The sequence below is a fragment of the Podarcis raffonei genome, chromosome 17 (genome assembly GCF_027172205.1).
Source record: "Podarcis raffonei isolate rPodRaf1 chromosome 17, rPodRaf1.pri, whole genome shotgun sequence".
Classification (NCBI taxonomy): domain Eukaryota; kingdom Metazoa; phylum Chordata; class Lepidosauria; order Squamata; family Lacertidae; genus Podarcis; species Podarcis raffonei.
The window spans coordinates 15,667,198-15,679,644 of record NC_070618.1 but is presented as its reverse complement, the minus strand read 5'-3'; the positions used below and the strand labels follow the sequence as shown (position 1 = coordinate 15,679,644).

General features: G+C 40.1%; 1 protein-coding gene across 1 annotated transcript in view; it reads left to right on the top strand.

Annotated features, from left to right (window-relative positions):
* UGCG (UDP-glucose ceramide glucosyltransferase) overlaps positions 1 to 9,747 on the top strand; it is a 35,174-nt gene extending 25,427 nt beyond the window's left edge. The window contains exons 7-9 of the mRNA XM_053371311.1: positions 1,747 to 1,833; positions 4,959 to 5,148; positions 7,167 to 9,747. Coding sequence (XP_053227286.1) covers positions 1,747 to 1,833; positions 4,959 to 5,148; positions 7,167 to 7,337 — 448 coding nt within the window. The 3' untranslated portion in view covers positions 7,338 to 9,747. The remainder of the gene's footprint in view (positions 1 to 1,746; positions 1,834 to 4,958; positions 5,149 to 7,166) is intronic.
* The last annotated feature ends 2,700 nt before the right edge of the window (positions 9,748 to 12,447 follow it).

The following is a 12,447-nucleotide window of genomic DNA, read 5'->3' as shown; positions in this document are numbered from 1 at the left end:
GTTAAAGGGAGTGAACGAGTAATAATTGACTCACATCAATATAATGCTAAACTGATTAAACTAATCTGTAAGCTATTTAAATAAAGATTCTATGTTCAGTGAAGCTAGTGAACCATTCTTCTAAACCTATTTATAAGAAAGAGTTCACCCTCTGGCCATCTGTCATGGATGCTTTAGCTGAGTTTCCTGCATTGCAGGGGGTTGGACTAGACAACCCTTGGGTCTCTTCCAACTCTACGATTCTATAATTCTATGAACTTCTTGACTAGTGTAGCAAATGGTCTGGTTGGTTCATATAAAAATAATTTAAACATATCAACAGTTTCAAAACCAGCAGCAATTAAGACCTTCAAGACAAACAAGCAAATGCGTTTTTAAAGCCCATTTAAACAGTTGTATAGAAGAGGCCACATAATTTGGCAGGGAGGGAGTTCTGTAACCAAGGAACAAGAGCTGAAAAGACTTTCTCTCTTCTGCCTGCCAGCTTAAATTGATGTTGCTGTCAGCCCTATAATCGGAGCCTCCAAAGCTAATATTAACATATGGGCTAGTTTACATAGGTGAAGGTACTCTTTCTTCTAACTTAGTTCAAATTATATAGTCGTACCTTGGATCCCAAACACTCTGGAACTTGGACGTTTTGGCTCCTGAACGCTGCAAACCTGGAAGTGATTGTTCTGGTTTGCTAATGTTCTTTTGGAAACCAAACATCCAGGAGCTTCCTGCAGCCAATCAGAAGCCGCACTTTGGTTTCTGAACGTTTTGGAAGTTGAATGGACTTCTGGAATGGATTCTGTTTGATTTCCACGGTATGACTGTATGTCTTTAAAGTAGAGGTGGGAAACCTCTGGCCTGCAGGCCTTATTTGGCCCACCAGGCCATGTGCAAAGTGCCCATGTGAAAGGTGCTACAATCAGATGATTGGTTTTGCAGAATGCTTTGAAACTAGTTTCACAACATTCAACAATCAGCTGAATAGCACATCTTGATAAAGCCTTCCACAATGGAGTCTTGCAGAGCACTTTGCTGGGCCTTGCGAAACCTACTGCAATCAGCTAATTATTGGGTCTTGCGGAGACGGTTGTAAACTTGCAGAGTGCTTTGAAAAGCAGTTTGTGAGGCTGTGCATTTACCAACACTGTTTGATTTCAAAATAGTCAGGTGACTGGCAAGTGAGTGGCTTCACCCACCTATCAAGTTTGGCCCACAGGATGGGGGAGGAGAATCATCTGATTCCCTGGCCAAACCCAATTCCATCACCAGCACTTTGAACTGAGCTCACCAGAAAACTCCTGGGTGTATCTGCTTACAACTTTGCAGATTAAATCTGCTTTGGAGAGGCTGCTACACTTGCAAACTATATCTGCTTCTGTGAAAAGAAAAGTTATAGCTGTTTTATAAATTCTCCATTATAGTGAATGGGAAGGAGAACAAATTCATCTTTAACAGATCTAATTCTGTCCCAAATAATAAGTTGAATTGAAAAGACAGAGAGTAACTGCAAAACAAATTGGACAGCTTCCCTAAACTAGAGATACAAGTAGAATCTTCTGATCTTTGCATACCCCTAGTAGGAGAGTAAAAAGCTACATTCAGAAGCACTGTTAACAGCTGTAATAAACATTTAAGAGACGTATTCAGTAAACGAATTTAGTGTTTGTCCTTGACAAGTGTACAGAAGTAAAATGGTCACAAGAACTGTTGCCTGTTATCTTGATTACATTCTTGGTGTGCATTCATTTTCAGGGGCTGGAAATTTGGTATGGCCACACAAGTTGCAATGCAGAACTCTGGTTCCTATTCAATTTCCCAGTTTCAATCCAGAATGATCAGGTAAAAATTTGAACTTTTTATTATTTCGTTTTCTGGTATCTTCAATTGTAGATCATAGTTTTGATCCAATCTGCAACAGTGCTAAATACCAGTTTACTATTTCACACAAAGTTTTATGCAGGAATTAGCATTAAAAGCAATATAGAACAAGAGATTGTTTGAAACATTAACGCAAAGTAATTACAAACTGGGCCCTGCAGCAACTGTTGCAGCATGGAGTGCTTCTCTTTGAGGTTGTAGCCCCTTCCTTGTCCCCGCCCCACATTCCTGCTTCTCCTCCTAAACAAGGTAGCATTCTGTGCTCCCTGAGCAATCTCAGTCATCGTTGAGTCATCATTTTTAAAATCCATTTTGGATGTGTGTTTGTGTGGAAAGACTTGTGTCTGATCTTGGCTATGTTTATTTAATTCTTCCATTGATGCCCCTCCCAGCCACCCAGTTGTCACCCCACCAAAAAAACCACACACATAAGAACTCTGCTGGTTCAGGTCAAAAGCCTGACATAATCCTTTTCTCACAGTGGTCCCCCAGATGGCTATGGGAAGGCCCACAAACAGGATCTGAGTGCAACAGTGCTCTCTACACTTGTGATTCCCAACAACTTGTATTGGGGCATGGGGCTAGTCTTTGAGATTCCCCTTAGCTTTTTCCTGGCAGATTTTTCTGTACTTGGGCATAGGTCAGAGTTACCTTGAGTCTGTTAGTACTTTTCTATTATGTATTAGTGGTGGTACGGCTACATGAGTATGGGAAGGCTTGGTATTGGCATATAAATACGATCAGTTTTCAATTTCTGACTGCCAACCTGCTGGTTTTTTCTACCTTTTCCAATATAGTGTGATTAAAATTGTAGCAGTCATTAAACTAATGATAAATCAATTCAGTTTCATTAATGAGCCCTTGTTTAGTTTATTTTGTAAACAATTCTCAAGAATTAGAACAGAGGAAATCACTTATTTCTTGATGAGGTAACTCTGCCTTCTTCAACTAAGTGCATTGATAGATGGTGGTGTCATCTATTCTAAATAGTTTATCCTGCCTGATCTATTACAATGATTCACAGAGTGGTAGTAACCTTGTTTTTGTTCCACACTCTTAATACTGACATTGTCAAAGTGATCAGTTTTCTTAGTTTACTAGATCTTGGGTAAATACATTTGATGTCTTGTTCAAAGGAACACAGGTGAATAGTAAAGAGAACCTGCACAAGCGACTCTGACACAAAACCCCACACATACATTAAGTAAAATAGAAACACCGCCACCCGACCCCACCCCCACTCACCATTCCCCCCGCCTCTTTCCCCCTTTATTTCCTAATGTAACACTAATGAATCTATCTTAATCCATTTTAACCTGATTTGTAGATAGTTATGCTGTATCATAATGACCATTTCCTCTTTTACCACTGATTAAGAGACAGTGCCAGTCCTTATATAGCCAGAATGGTATTTTCACTTGAAAAACGTGAAAATGCCATATTGCAAAATGTCACTGTATAGAAATGAATCAGGTTAAACCCGAGAGAGAGAAATAAATTAAAGGACACTCTTCTCAATCCTCTTATTTTTTCAAAAGAGATGAGGCTTTTCAAAGACAAAATGGGGAAAGCATCTGTTTTATAAATGTCTACCTTGAGAAAGTGTTTGGGTCATGCAGCTACTTAGGAGTGAAACACACCTTAATCAATAATGATGCTTTCACCCATGTTACATTAAGGGCTTCCCACTCAACATGAATGGGATTCAACCTCTTCTGGAGGAGTCGCACCCTCTCTGAAATATCCATCATTGTCATTAGAGGCTCAAGTATCCTCATTTTAGGCTAGTATCCTGGCTTGAAGCCTATTTAGGGATGGATACCTGTCACCATGCATGATTTGGTAATGGCTTGGATTGCTGTAATGTATTATATGAAACTTCGGCTGGTGCAAAATATGGCAGTGAGCATGTTACCTGTGAGCAGGCACGATGAATGCAACTCACTGGTCCTTTCTTTCCTGCGCTTGCATCAGATTCATTTCTGGGCCTAGTTTATGTGCCGGTTTGGACCTATAAAGCCCTGCACTGTGTGGGAACTTAGTACTTCCTGTATGTACCTACCTGTAGTGCAAAGACCCTTCTGTATCCTCTCTCAATCTGAAGCTCAGAGGATGGACACAAAAAAGAAGGCATTTTGATGATGGCCTTACAACTCTGAAATGCTCTCTCTAGAGAAGCTTGGCTGGTACCTGCATTAACGTCTTTTTGATGCTGTGTTAAATCCTTTGCTACTGTTGGTGGTTTTAGTGTACATAGGTATTTGAGAGCCATTTTATCTTTGTACTTTCTATATAATATTGTTTGCTGGCTTTATTGTGCCAGTTTTACATTCGGGTATTTATGTTGACTGTGCTTTTATTATAGTGGGTTTTTATGCTCCTCCTGGATAAATTATTTTATGAGAAGTCTTCTAAATAGAATAAATAAACTTGAAAGCAAGTCCCACTGAGTTCAGTGGGAATTTTTCTCAAGAAAGTGTGTGCATAATTGTAGCCTAAGTCCTTTTTAACAGTTATTAAACCAAACAAAACTAGGGCATTTGTCTCCTGTTGGTTCTTCAATTATTATTCTCACTTCCTCCTAGGTAACATTGGCATTCAAAAAGACAATGTTCATTCTTTTTGAGTAGCTCTCCTTCCATATTGATTCCTTTGTATGCTCAAAGTGGTAGAATTCCAGCTGTTTTTCCTTCACTTGTTTAGCAGTCTGTACCAGCATTTTCCCTGGCTTGTCTCTACATCCCAGATATTTTTTGTGTTGTGCATGCCAAATACTAGGTTAGCTATTGCCTTCAGTCCCCAAACACAGAAATACAATGGGGAAATAAGGTGCAGGTGTTCTGCTGGCTGGTAAAAACCTAACTCCTCACGCAGACATTTCCGGGCACTGATCATTCATACCAACACTACTGAACTTTGGATATGTTTGTATATCGCTGCATTGTGTTGATTTTATTTTGTTAACAACCTTGGTATTTGCAATGGAAACGCATTCTATAAATGATCTTAAATAAAATAGCATCTTGTTAATATAACTTGACAAGTATTGTCAGGTTTAAAATACATTTCCCCCTTTTTAATTATAGATGGGCCAAGCTACGGATCAACATGGTTCCAGCCACAATAATCTGTGAGCCGATATCGGAGTGCTTTGTTGCAAGCTTGATAATTGGATGGGCAGTTCACCATGTGTTCAGATGGGATATAATGGTGTTTTTTATGTGTCACTGTTTGGCATGGTTTATATTTGACTACATTCAACTCAGGGGTGTCCAGGTAGGTTGTATTGATCAGAGCATTATATTTAACATGTGTACTGTTCTAAATTAACTGAAATCATTGACGTAACTTTTAAAAAATGTGTTAGAACTTTTTCATCCTGGTTAGCAGACGTATTGTAAATAGCTGTGTATAGAGGTAATGAGAGCTGTAGTCTGACATCACTTGGAGGAAACTGCACTGACAGCCTCTTATGTAATTAATCCTTTCACTGAATGAATTGGCTGGCTGACCAAACGGTATGCTCATTAGACAGGCAAGAGTATATTTAAACTTCAAGAGTGATAAATTAATTTGCTGGCAGGCCTCACTGAAACATTGTTGAAAGCATAATACCTGATTCAACTATGCCAATACCCCTCTGGGATGTTAGTTCTGACACAATTTTGTGAAGCTTCATGTCTTCTTCAGCTACTTTCTCTCTGCTTTATATATTACTTGACTAGAAAAACTGTACAGGCACCTGTTGTCTTCACCTTCAGCTAACAATAGAAGGATTAGCTGCTCTGAGTAGCCATAGTCCTGCTACTTCTGAATACATGCAGAAGGTCCCAAATCCAGTTTTTTTTATCACCAATTGAGAGGAATCTCTGGTAGCAGGATTGAAAGACTAGTATTTAGCATTTTGAAGACCTTCTCAACTCAGAGTGAACAGTTCTGAACTAGAAAAACCAATAGTTTATTCCTAAGGAAAATCAGTAAGCATCAATTATGAAATGCATGTATGCCCTTGGAAAGATTCCTTATCAAATTGAGTTTAGCCTGATTTGCATGTCATGCTCAGTCAAACCATAGCTTACTGCAAACATGTCAGTGTGTGGGATCTGGGAGAGAAGATTGCGGCTGCTATCCTCCGGTGCCGTTGTGTTGCTGTGCTGATGCTGTTGTGTGTCATCCAAATTTAAGCTCATGGTTTACTGTTCTCCAGAGTAACTATGATATGTAGCCAAAATTTATCGTATGGGTTACGACATATAGTTTGTCTGGCAGACAAGTTCAGACAGCATAATAAGCCATGCCATAACAGTGTGGCAGTAGAATGGCCAGGGAAGACAGTGTGTCCAATATAGGATGGGGGGGACGGACACCTGGCTTGCTAGTAGTAAATGTGAAAAGAATCTAGCAGGCTTAACATGAGTCAACGGTATAATGCAGAAAAAATCTACTGCTATTCTAGGCTTCATCAACAGAAGTCTAGTGTCTAGTGTGGTGTTAAGGGAATTAATAGTACCACTCTATTTTCACTTGGTCAGACCACACCTGGAGCACTGTGTCCAATTTTGGGCACCACAATTTAAGAAGGATATTGACAAGCTGGAATGTGTGCAGAGGAGGACAAGCAAGATAATCAAGGGTCTGGAAACCTTATGAGGAATGGTTGAGGGAGTTTGGTATGTTTGGCCTGGGAAAGTGGAATCTGAGAAGAGAGATGATAGCATCTTCAGACATCTCAAGGGCTGTCACATGGAAGATGGAGCAAACTTGTTTTCTCCACCCTGGAGGCTAGGACCCGATCCAATGGATTCCAGTTAAAAGAAAGGAGATTCTGACTAAACATCAGGAAGAACCTTCTCATAGTAATAGCTATTTGACAGCGGAATGGTCTCCCTCGGGAGGTGGTGGTCTCTGATTTTTAAGCAGAGGTTGGATGCCCATCTGTCATGGATGCTTTAGTTGAGATTCTGACATTGCACTAGATGACCCTCTGGGTCCCTTCCAACTCTACAGTTCTGTGATTCTATTATTGTAGTCTCCTCTTCCAGAGCCCATGTGTTCACACTGTGCCGTGGTTTGGCTTAGTGTGATGTGTGAACTAGCCTATGTTTCTCAAGTGTTAGCTTGGGTTTTGCATGGAATAGTGGCACCATAGTGTTGCAGAGCTAAAGAGCAATTGCTTAAGTTTTTCTATGTTAAAGTAATGTTATTTTTGATTAAGTTATGTTCATTAAATAATTATTTATTTTAGTTGTTGGCATCATCAGTAAATGTGAACATCTGTTTTGTCTATTCCCCAGGGTGGTGCTCTGTGTTTTTCAAAACTTGACTATGCAGTGGCATGGTTCATCAGAGAGTCTATGACGATATACATTTTCCTATCGGCCTTGTGGGATCCTACTATTAGCTGGAGGACAGGACGCTACAGATTACGCTGTGGGGGCACAGCAGAGGAAATTCTGGATGTATAGCCATAGCTTTGTGACTGTGTATTTCGAGAAAAGAAAAAGGAGAAAAAAAGAAAGTATTATAAATTATGTTTATATAAAATGCTTTTAAAAAATCTACCTTCAATAGTTTTATTACCTGTATGTTTTCATATCTGTTCTTTAATTTATTTTGCATGGCACTTGCATCTGTGAAAAAGTACATCTGTAGTCTTGGCCAAATGGTATCTTGTTTTTATGTACAAAATCAAATCAAGAGAATTGGTTTCAGGATTCATTTTTCTTGGGAATGTTCTGCAGCAAGTTCTAAAGACAGTATCCTTCAGTATAGTAAAAGCTACTCTTTGTTAATCAAAGGACATAATCCACTGGGAATAAGTTCTACACTAGTCCCCTGGAAATGAAAGGGAGTTGTGCAAGAGCGCAGCTATGACTCTGTCCCCAAGGGCCTTCTGGCCACTGGATTTTATCCACTGAAAGGCTAGCAGCATTTTTATTTAAGTGCAGTTAGCTTTGGGAAGCACAAGTGGCGGGGCACAAGGAGAGAAGCCTTTTAGATGATCTATGCCTACCTCTTGTAATTGCTGCGGAGCAAGTATAAATAGGTAACTAGGCCTTACAAGTTGAAGCTGGAAATTTGTATCTATGTGTGTGTATGTATATAGATATATATATTAAAGAACTTTGGTCTCGCCGCAATGAGCCAAAAGTGGACAGAGTTTGATGTTGTGGGTGGGATGAATTAATGGTTAGCTATGCCTAGAGGGCATTTTTTGGCCAACTCTAATCGGTTCTGTCTTGAACCATTTTAAATCACTGTGCTGTAATTAGCCAAGCTAATCTCCTTCATTCCCATTTTGACTTTTTTAAAAGGGTGGGGGGTTTTGTGTTTTTTTGTGTGTGTGAGTGAACGTTTGATAGTTATGGGGAGAGGGGGAATGCATTTCAGAAACATTTCACATACGAGCTATTTTCTTACACACTGTGTCTTCTTAAGAATGTAATTTCATGATGCAGGTATTTAGTATCTTTTTTTAAGTGGGCATAGGTCTCTCTCTTACACTAGTCATCCTTAAATCTCTGATTGCAATAGATACTTGTCAGTATATTAAAATGCAAGATGAGTTTGCTGTTACTGATATGGAATGGTAAGCTTTAACTATCAAACTAGGTCCGCTCTAGGCTTTTTTTCTTCCTTTAGTTAATCTGGTCTCTCAATTGGGTTTTTTATATTCAAGTTGTAACAACTGAAAAGACTAGGTTATAAGCAAGTTGTAAATGCATGCTGTCTCTTACCCTGTTTCCTCCTGTTGGCTTGTTTTTCACTGTGGGGTAGCTGTTAATGTGGTGAACTGGACTTGTTTAAAACAGACTCTGGTTGCAAAGCAAAATGGAGAGGGGCACAACATAAGCCTTTGTTTTCTTTTTATAACCGTATTTATGTTGCTTTTTCCTCCAAATGGGCATGGCATGCTGTCACCATAAAAGTATGTGTATTCCAGTATGGCAGCTTTAAATCCTAAGTTTTGGTACTTCTGTGACAAAGAGCTTACTCTGTAGCATATTAGCAATAACTCTGAGCATTTATAGAAGTACATTTTTTCCAGTTTACTGAGCCAGTCCATTTAATTGTCCTGTACACACACCGTGTAATATAATAATGTGCGTGTGTGAACGCGCATGTTTGTGTGTAGACAGATCCTATGAAACATTCCCTAGACCAAAACCTTTCATCCTGCATTCTCTTTATTTGCCTTATGACATTACAGAATATGTTTTGAAGGGCATCTTATTTCCACAAACAGAGGCTTTTTAATGTGTGTTCCATTATTTACATGTGAATTGGGAAGAAATTCCCGAGGAAGGCTGCACACAGCAAACTAGTCTGGTTATGACCCACTCAAGTTGCGTTTTTGTCATCTTCATTGTTTTATCACTGTTGTCTTGATTAATTTTGCTTATAATGTTTGTGTGGGGTTATTTTGTGTGAAGTTTGGTTGATGCCATCCATTATACTGCTAAAGTGAAGCTTAGCTGGTCTAGCTTGATGCTAATCACCATGTCAGCAGTGTAACAGAAAAACCAAAAAGGCCTGACAGACTTCAGTGTGTGTGTGTGCGCGTGTGTGTTGTCACTATGAAGAATTGTGTCAAATAGGTGTGTGTGTATATGTGTGTTTGCATTAGTGAAACCTTTATAATTAAAGGAAACTGATGCTTCACTCAGATGAACAACTTGATTTCTTATATAAGAAATCCGGGTTGATTATGAAATGGAAATACTTTGAAAATATTGTAGTACGGCACTGTGACAGAACAGAGCAACGGTTCACAATGGCTAATTTAAACTGTCTGTCAACATGTTAAGAATACCATGTTTATTTAAAATCATTGTCTTGTTTTTTGTTTAAAAATAAATTTTGAATACAATCAAATGTTTTGAGAAAGTAAATCTATTTATCGCCTTTCTCTCTCTCCATTACATCCTTTTAAATGCATTTCATATACAACATGTGTGTGACTGTTTCATTTGAAGACCAAAACCTAGTGTCTCTCCCCCCTCCCCGCCAATCTTGTATCATTTACATTGTTCTGTAAAATGCACTCCCGATAATTACATTTTCTGATATCAAATTAGAGTTTTTAATATCCATTCACAAGGAGTTTGTCTCTAAAACTTCAAAGTTCCTTAGAAGCCCAACAAGCTGGAAACCTGTAAATACGTCACTACAAGCGTCTTGCACTCTGGGAGTTTCACTGAGTACACTTGTTTCCCATCTCAGCTGCAGAATGGGTGGACCCCTGTAGCTTTGCTACAGAAACATGATTTATTGTTCTTACACCATGTTGTTCAGTCGTTTAGTCGTGTCCGACTCTTCGTGACCCCATGGACCAGAGCACACCAGGCACTCCTGTCTTCCACTGCCTCCCGCAGCTTGGTCAAACTCATGCTGGTAGTTTTGAGAACACTGTCAAACCATCTCGTCCTCTGTTGTCCCCTTCTCCTTGTGCCCTCCATCTTTCCCAACATCAGGGTCTTTTCCAGGGAGTCTTCTCTTCTCATGAGGTGGCCAAAGTATTGGAGCCTCAGCTTCAGGATCTGTCCTTCCAGTGAGCACTCAGGGCTGATTTCCTTCAGAATGGAGAGGTTTGATCATCTTACACCATACTAACACTTGAATACCTTGTCTGGGAGATGTATTTCAATTAGCACACCTTCAATTATTTAATTTAATTTGTTATATTTAAATATATATCTGCACTTAATTGGGATTCATAGTGGATATTTTTCACGATTGTACCTTTTTCAATTGCTTGTGTGCGTTCGTGTGAGCTCCTGTTCTAATTCTGTGCCCTTCCATAGTTTGGCATTTATCTACGTTCTGATTTAAGCATCAGGTGAAATGCTGTGGGGTTTTATGTTGTTGCATCTCAAGGAAGTAGCAGCATAACAGGTTTCAAAGGAGCAAACATGTATTATCTTTACAAGTCCATGATGCAGAGATAAGGGCTGAAGAACATATGGTTATCTTTAAAGGGGGGGATGGTTTGAGGAGGGTGCAAAACATTCTACTAAGATTTGCCACAAAGAGAAGAGTGTAAGCCTGCCGGCAGGGTCCTATAGTTTTTGTTAATTTTTGGTTGTACACAGCACCTAGAGGCCTGTTAGGTAATTTCTAAATAAAGTACGATGACACCTTGCTTAAAGCCACTCAATGACTGCTGTGGTTGAATTGGTATTTGAATATCCAGTCATCTTCCTTTTATGAAGCTATGCTAGGGAGAAAGGTGACTGGGAAAGATATAAAATGAACGACAGTTGATCACTCTCAGATCAATTTTGGCTTTAGTCACACCATTGTATTTTAACATTTGAAATTGCTATTGCTGTTGAGAAGGGTTGTTTATTTTAAAACTCCTCATAGAGGCTGATGGGGCTGAGCCTAGAAGGCCTGATCCGTGTTGAAAGGGCACACACAGTTTTAACAAAAGGCATGCTCTGTTCCATCAGCCTGGACTTACATTCACACATCAGCACAGAGGATGGATTTTCCTTCAGCTAAGTGGCTTGTCTTCCTTAACAATTGCTTTATGCTGACTAGTCAGCATTGTGTTTGTGAAAGACATCAAATGCCGCGTTGCAACATATTGGATAGACATGCTTCTGGTGCAGATGGTGTTGCAACTTGCCTGCTGCAACTCATGGCAGCAAAGCAAATCTATTAAAGTGCATTATACCCAGCACTGCACTCATAAGAGTTGCACCCAAGCAACGGGACTTCCCCTTTCTCTCTTCACTGTGCACCCTCAAAATCTGTTCTGTTGGAGTCCTCCAACCCTTTGGAGCAAATTGAGGGTAGGGGAGAGTACCAGGGAGGAAGAGACGGAATGGTGGTGGTGATGATGATGATAAGAATAAGAATTCCCCACCCACCTGGCTGGATTTCCCCAGTCACTATGGGTCTCATTCAGCACATATAAAAACATAATAAAACGTCAGACGTTAAAAACTTCTCCATACAGGGCTGACTTCAGATGTCTTCTAAAAGTTGTGTACAGTGGAACCTTGGGTTACAGATACTTCAGGTTACGTGTTTCCGGGTTGCGCACTGCACTGAACCCAGAAGTGTCGGAACGGGTTACTTCCAGGTTTCGGCCAATAAAGCGAGATGAGCGCCGCAACCCCAGAGTCGGCCACGACTGGACTTAATGGTCAGGGGTCCCTTTACCTTTACTATATTGTAAAGCCTGGTACATCAAGGGCCCTTGTCTTCAATCTGCAATCGTAAAAAGCCATGCTGCACTTGGGACAACTTCATGCTATCCCAGCATCAAAAGCCCACCTAATTAAAAGTTTGCACTTGTTTCTGGGAGGATGCCAAGGAGAGGCAGCGCTGGGGTCCAGTAATATAGTTGGGATACAACCTTGATGTGCCTGAGTGGAAAGTGCTTCCTCGTGAGGTCCTTTTTGCGTCTTGCAGGGCTGCTCCAGAGGGTTGGCTGGCCTTGGATGTAAATTGGCAGGTCAAAGCTGAGAGCAGAACACTCTCGGTTTGGATCTGAGCCCAGTATCTCTATGAAGCACATAGAGGCCTTTGCAACTTAAAGCTGGTGACCAGTAATGAAACCAGATA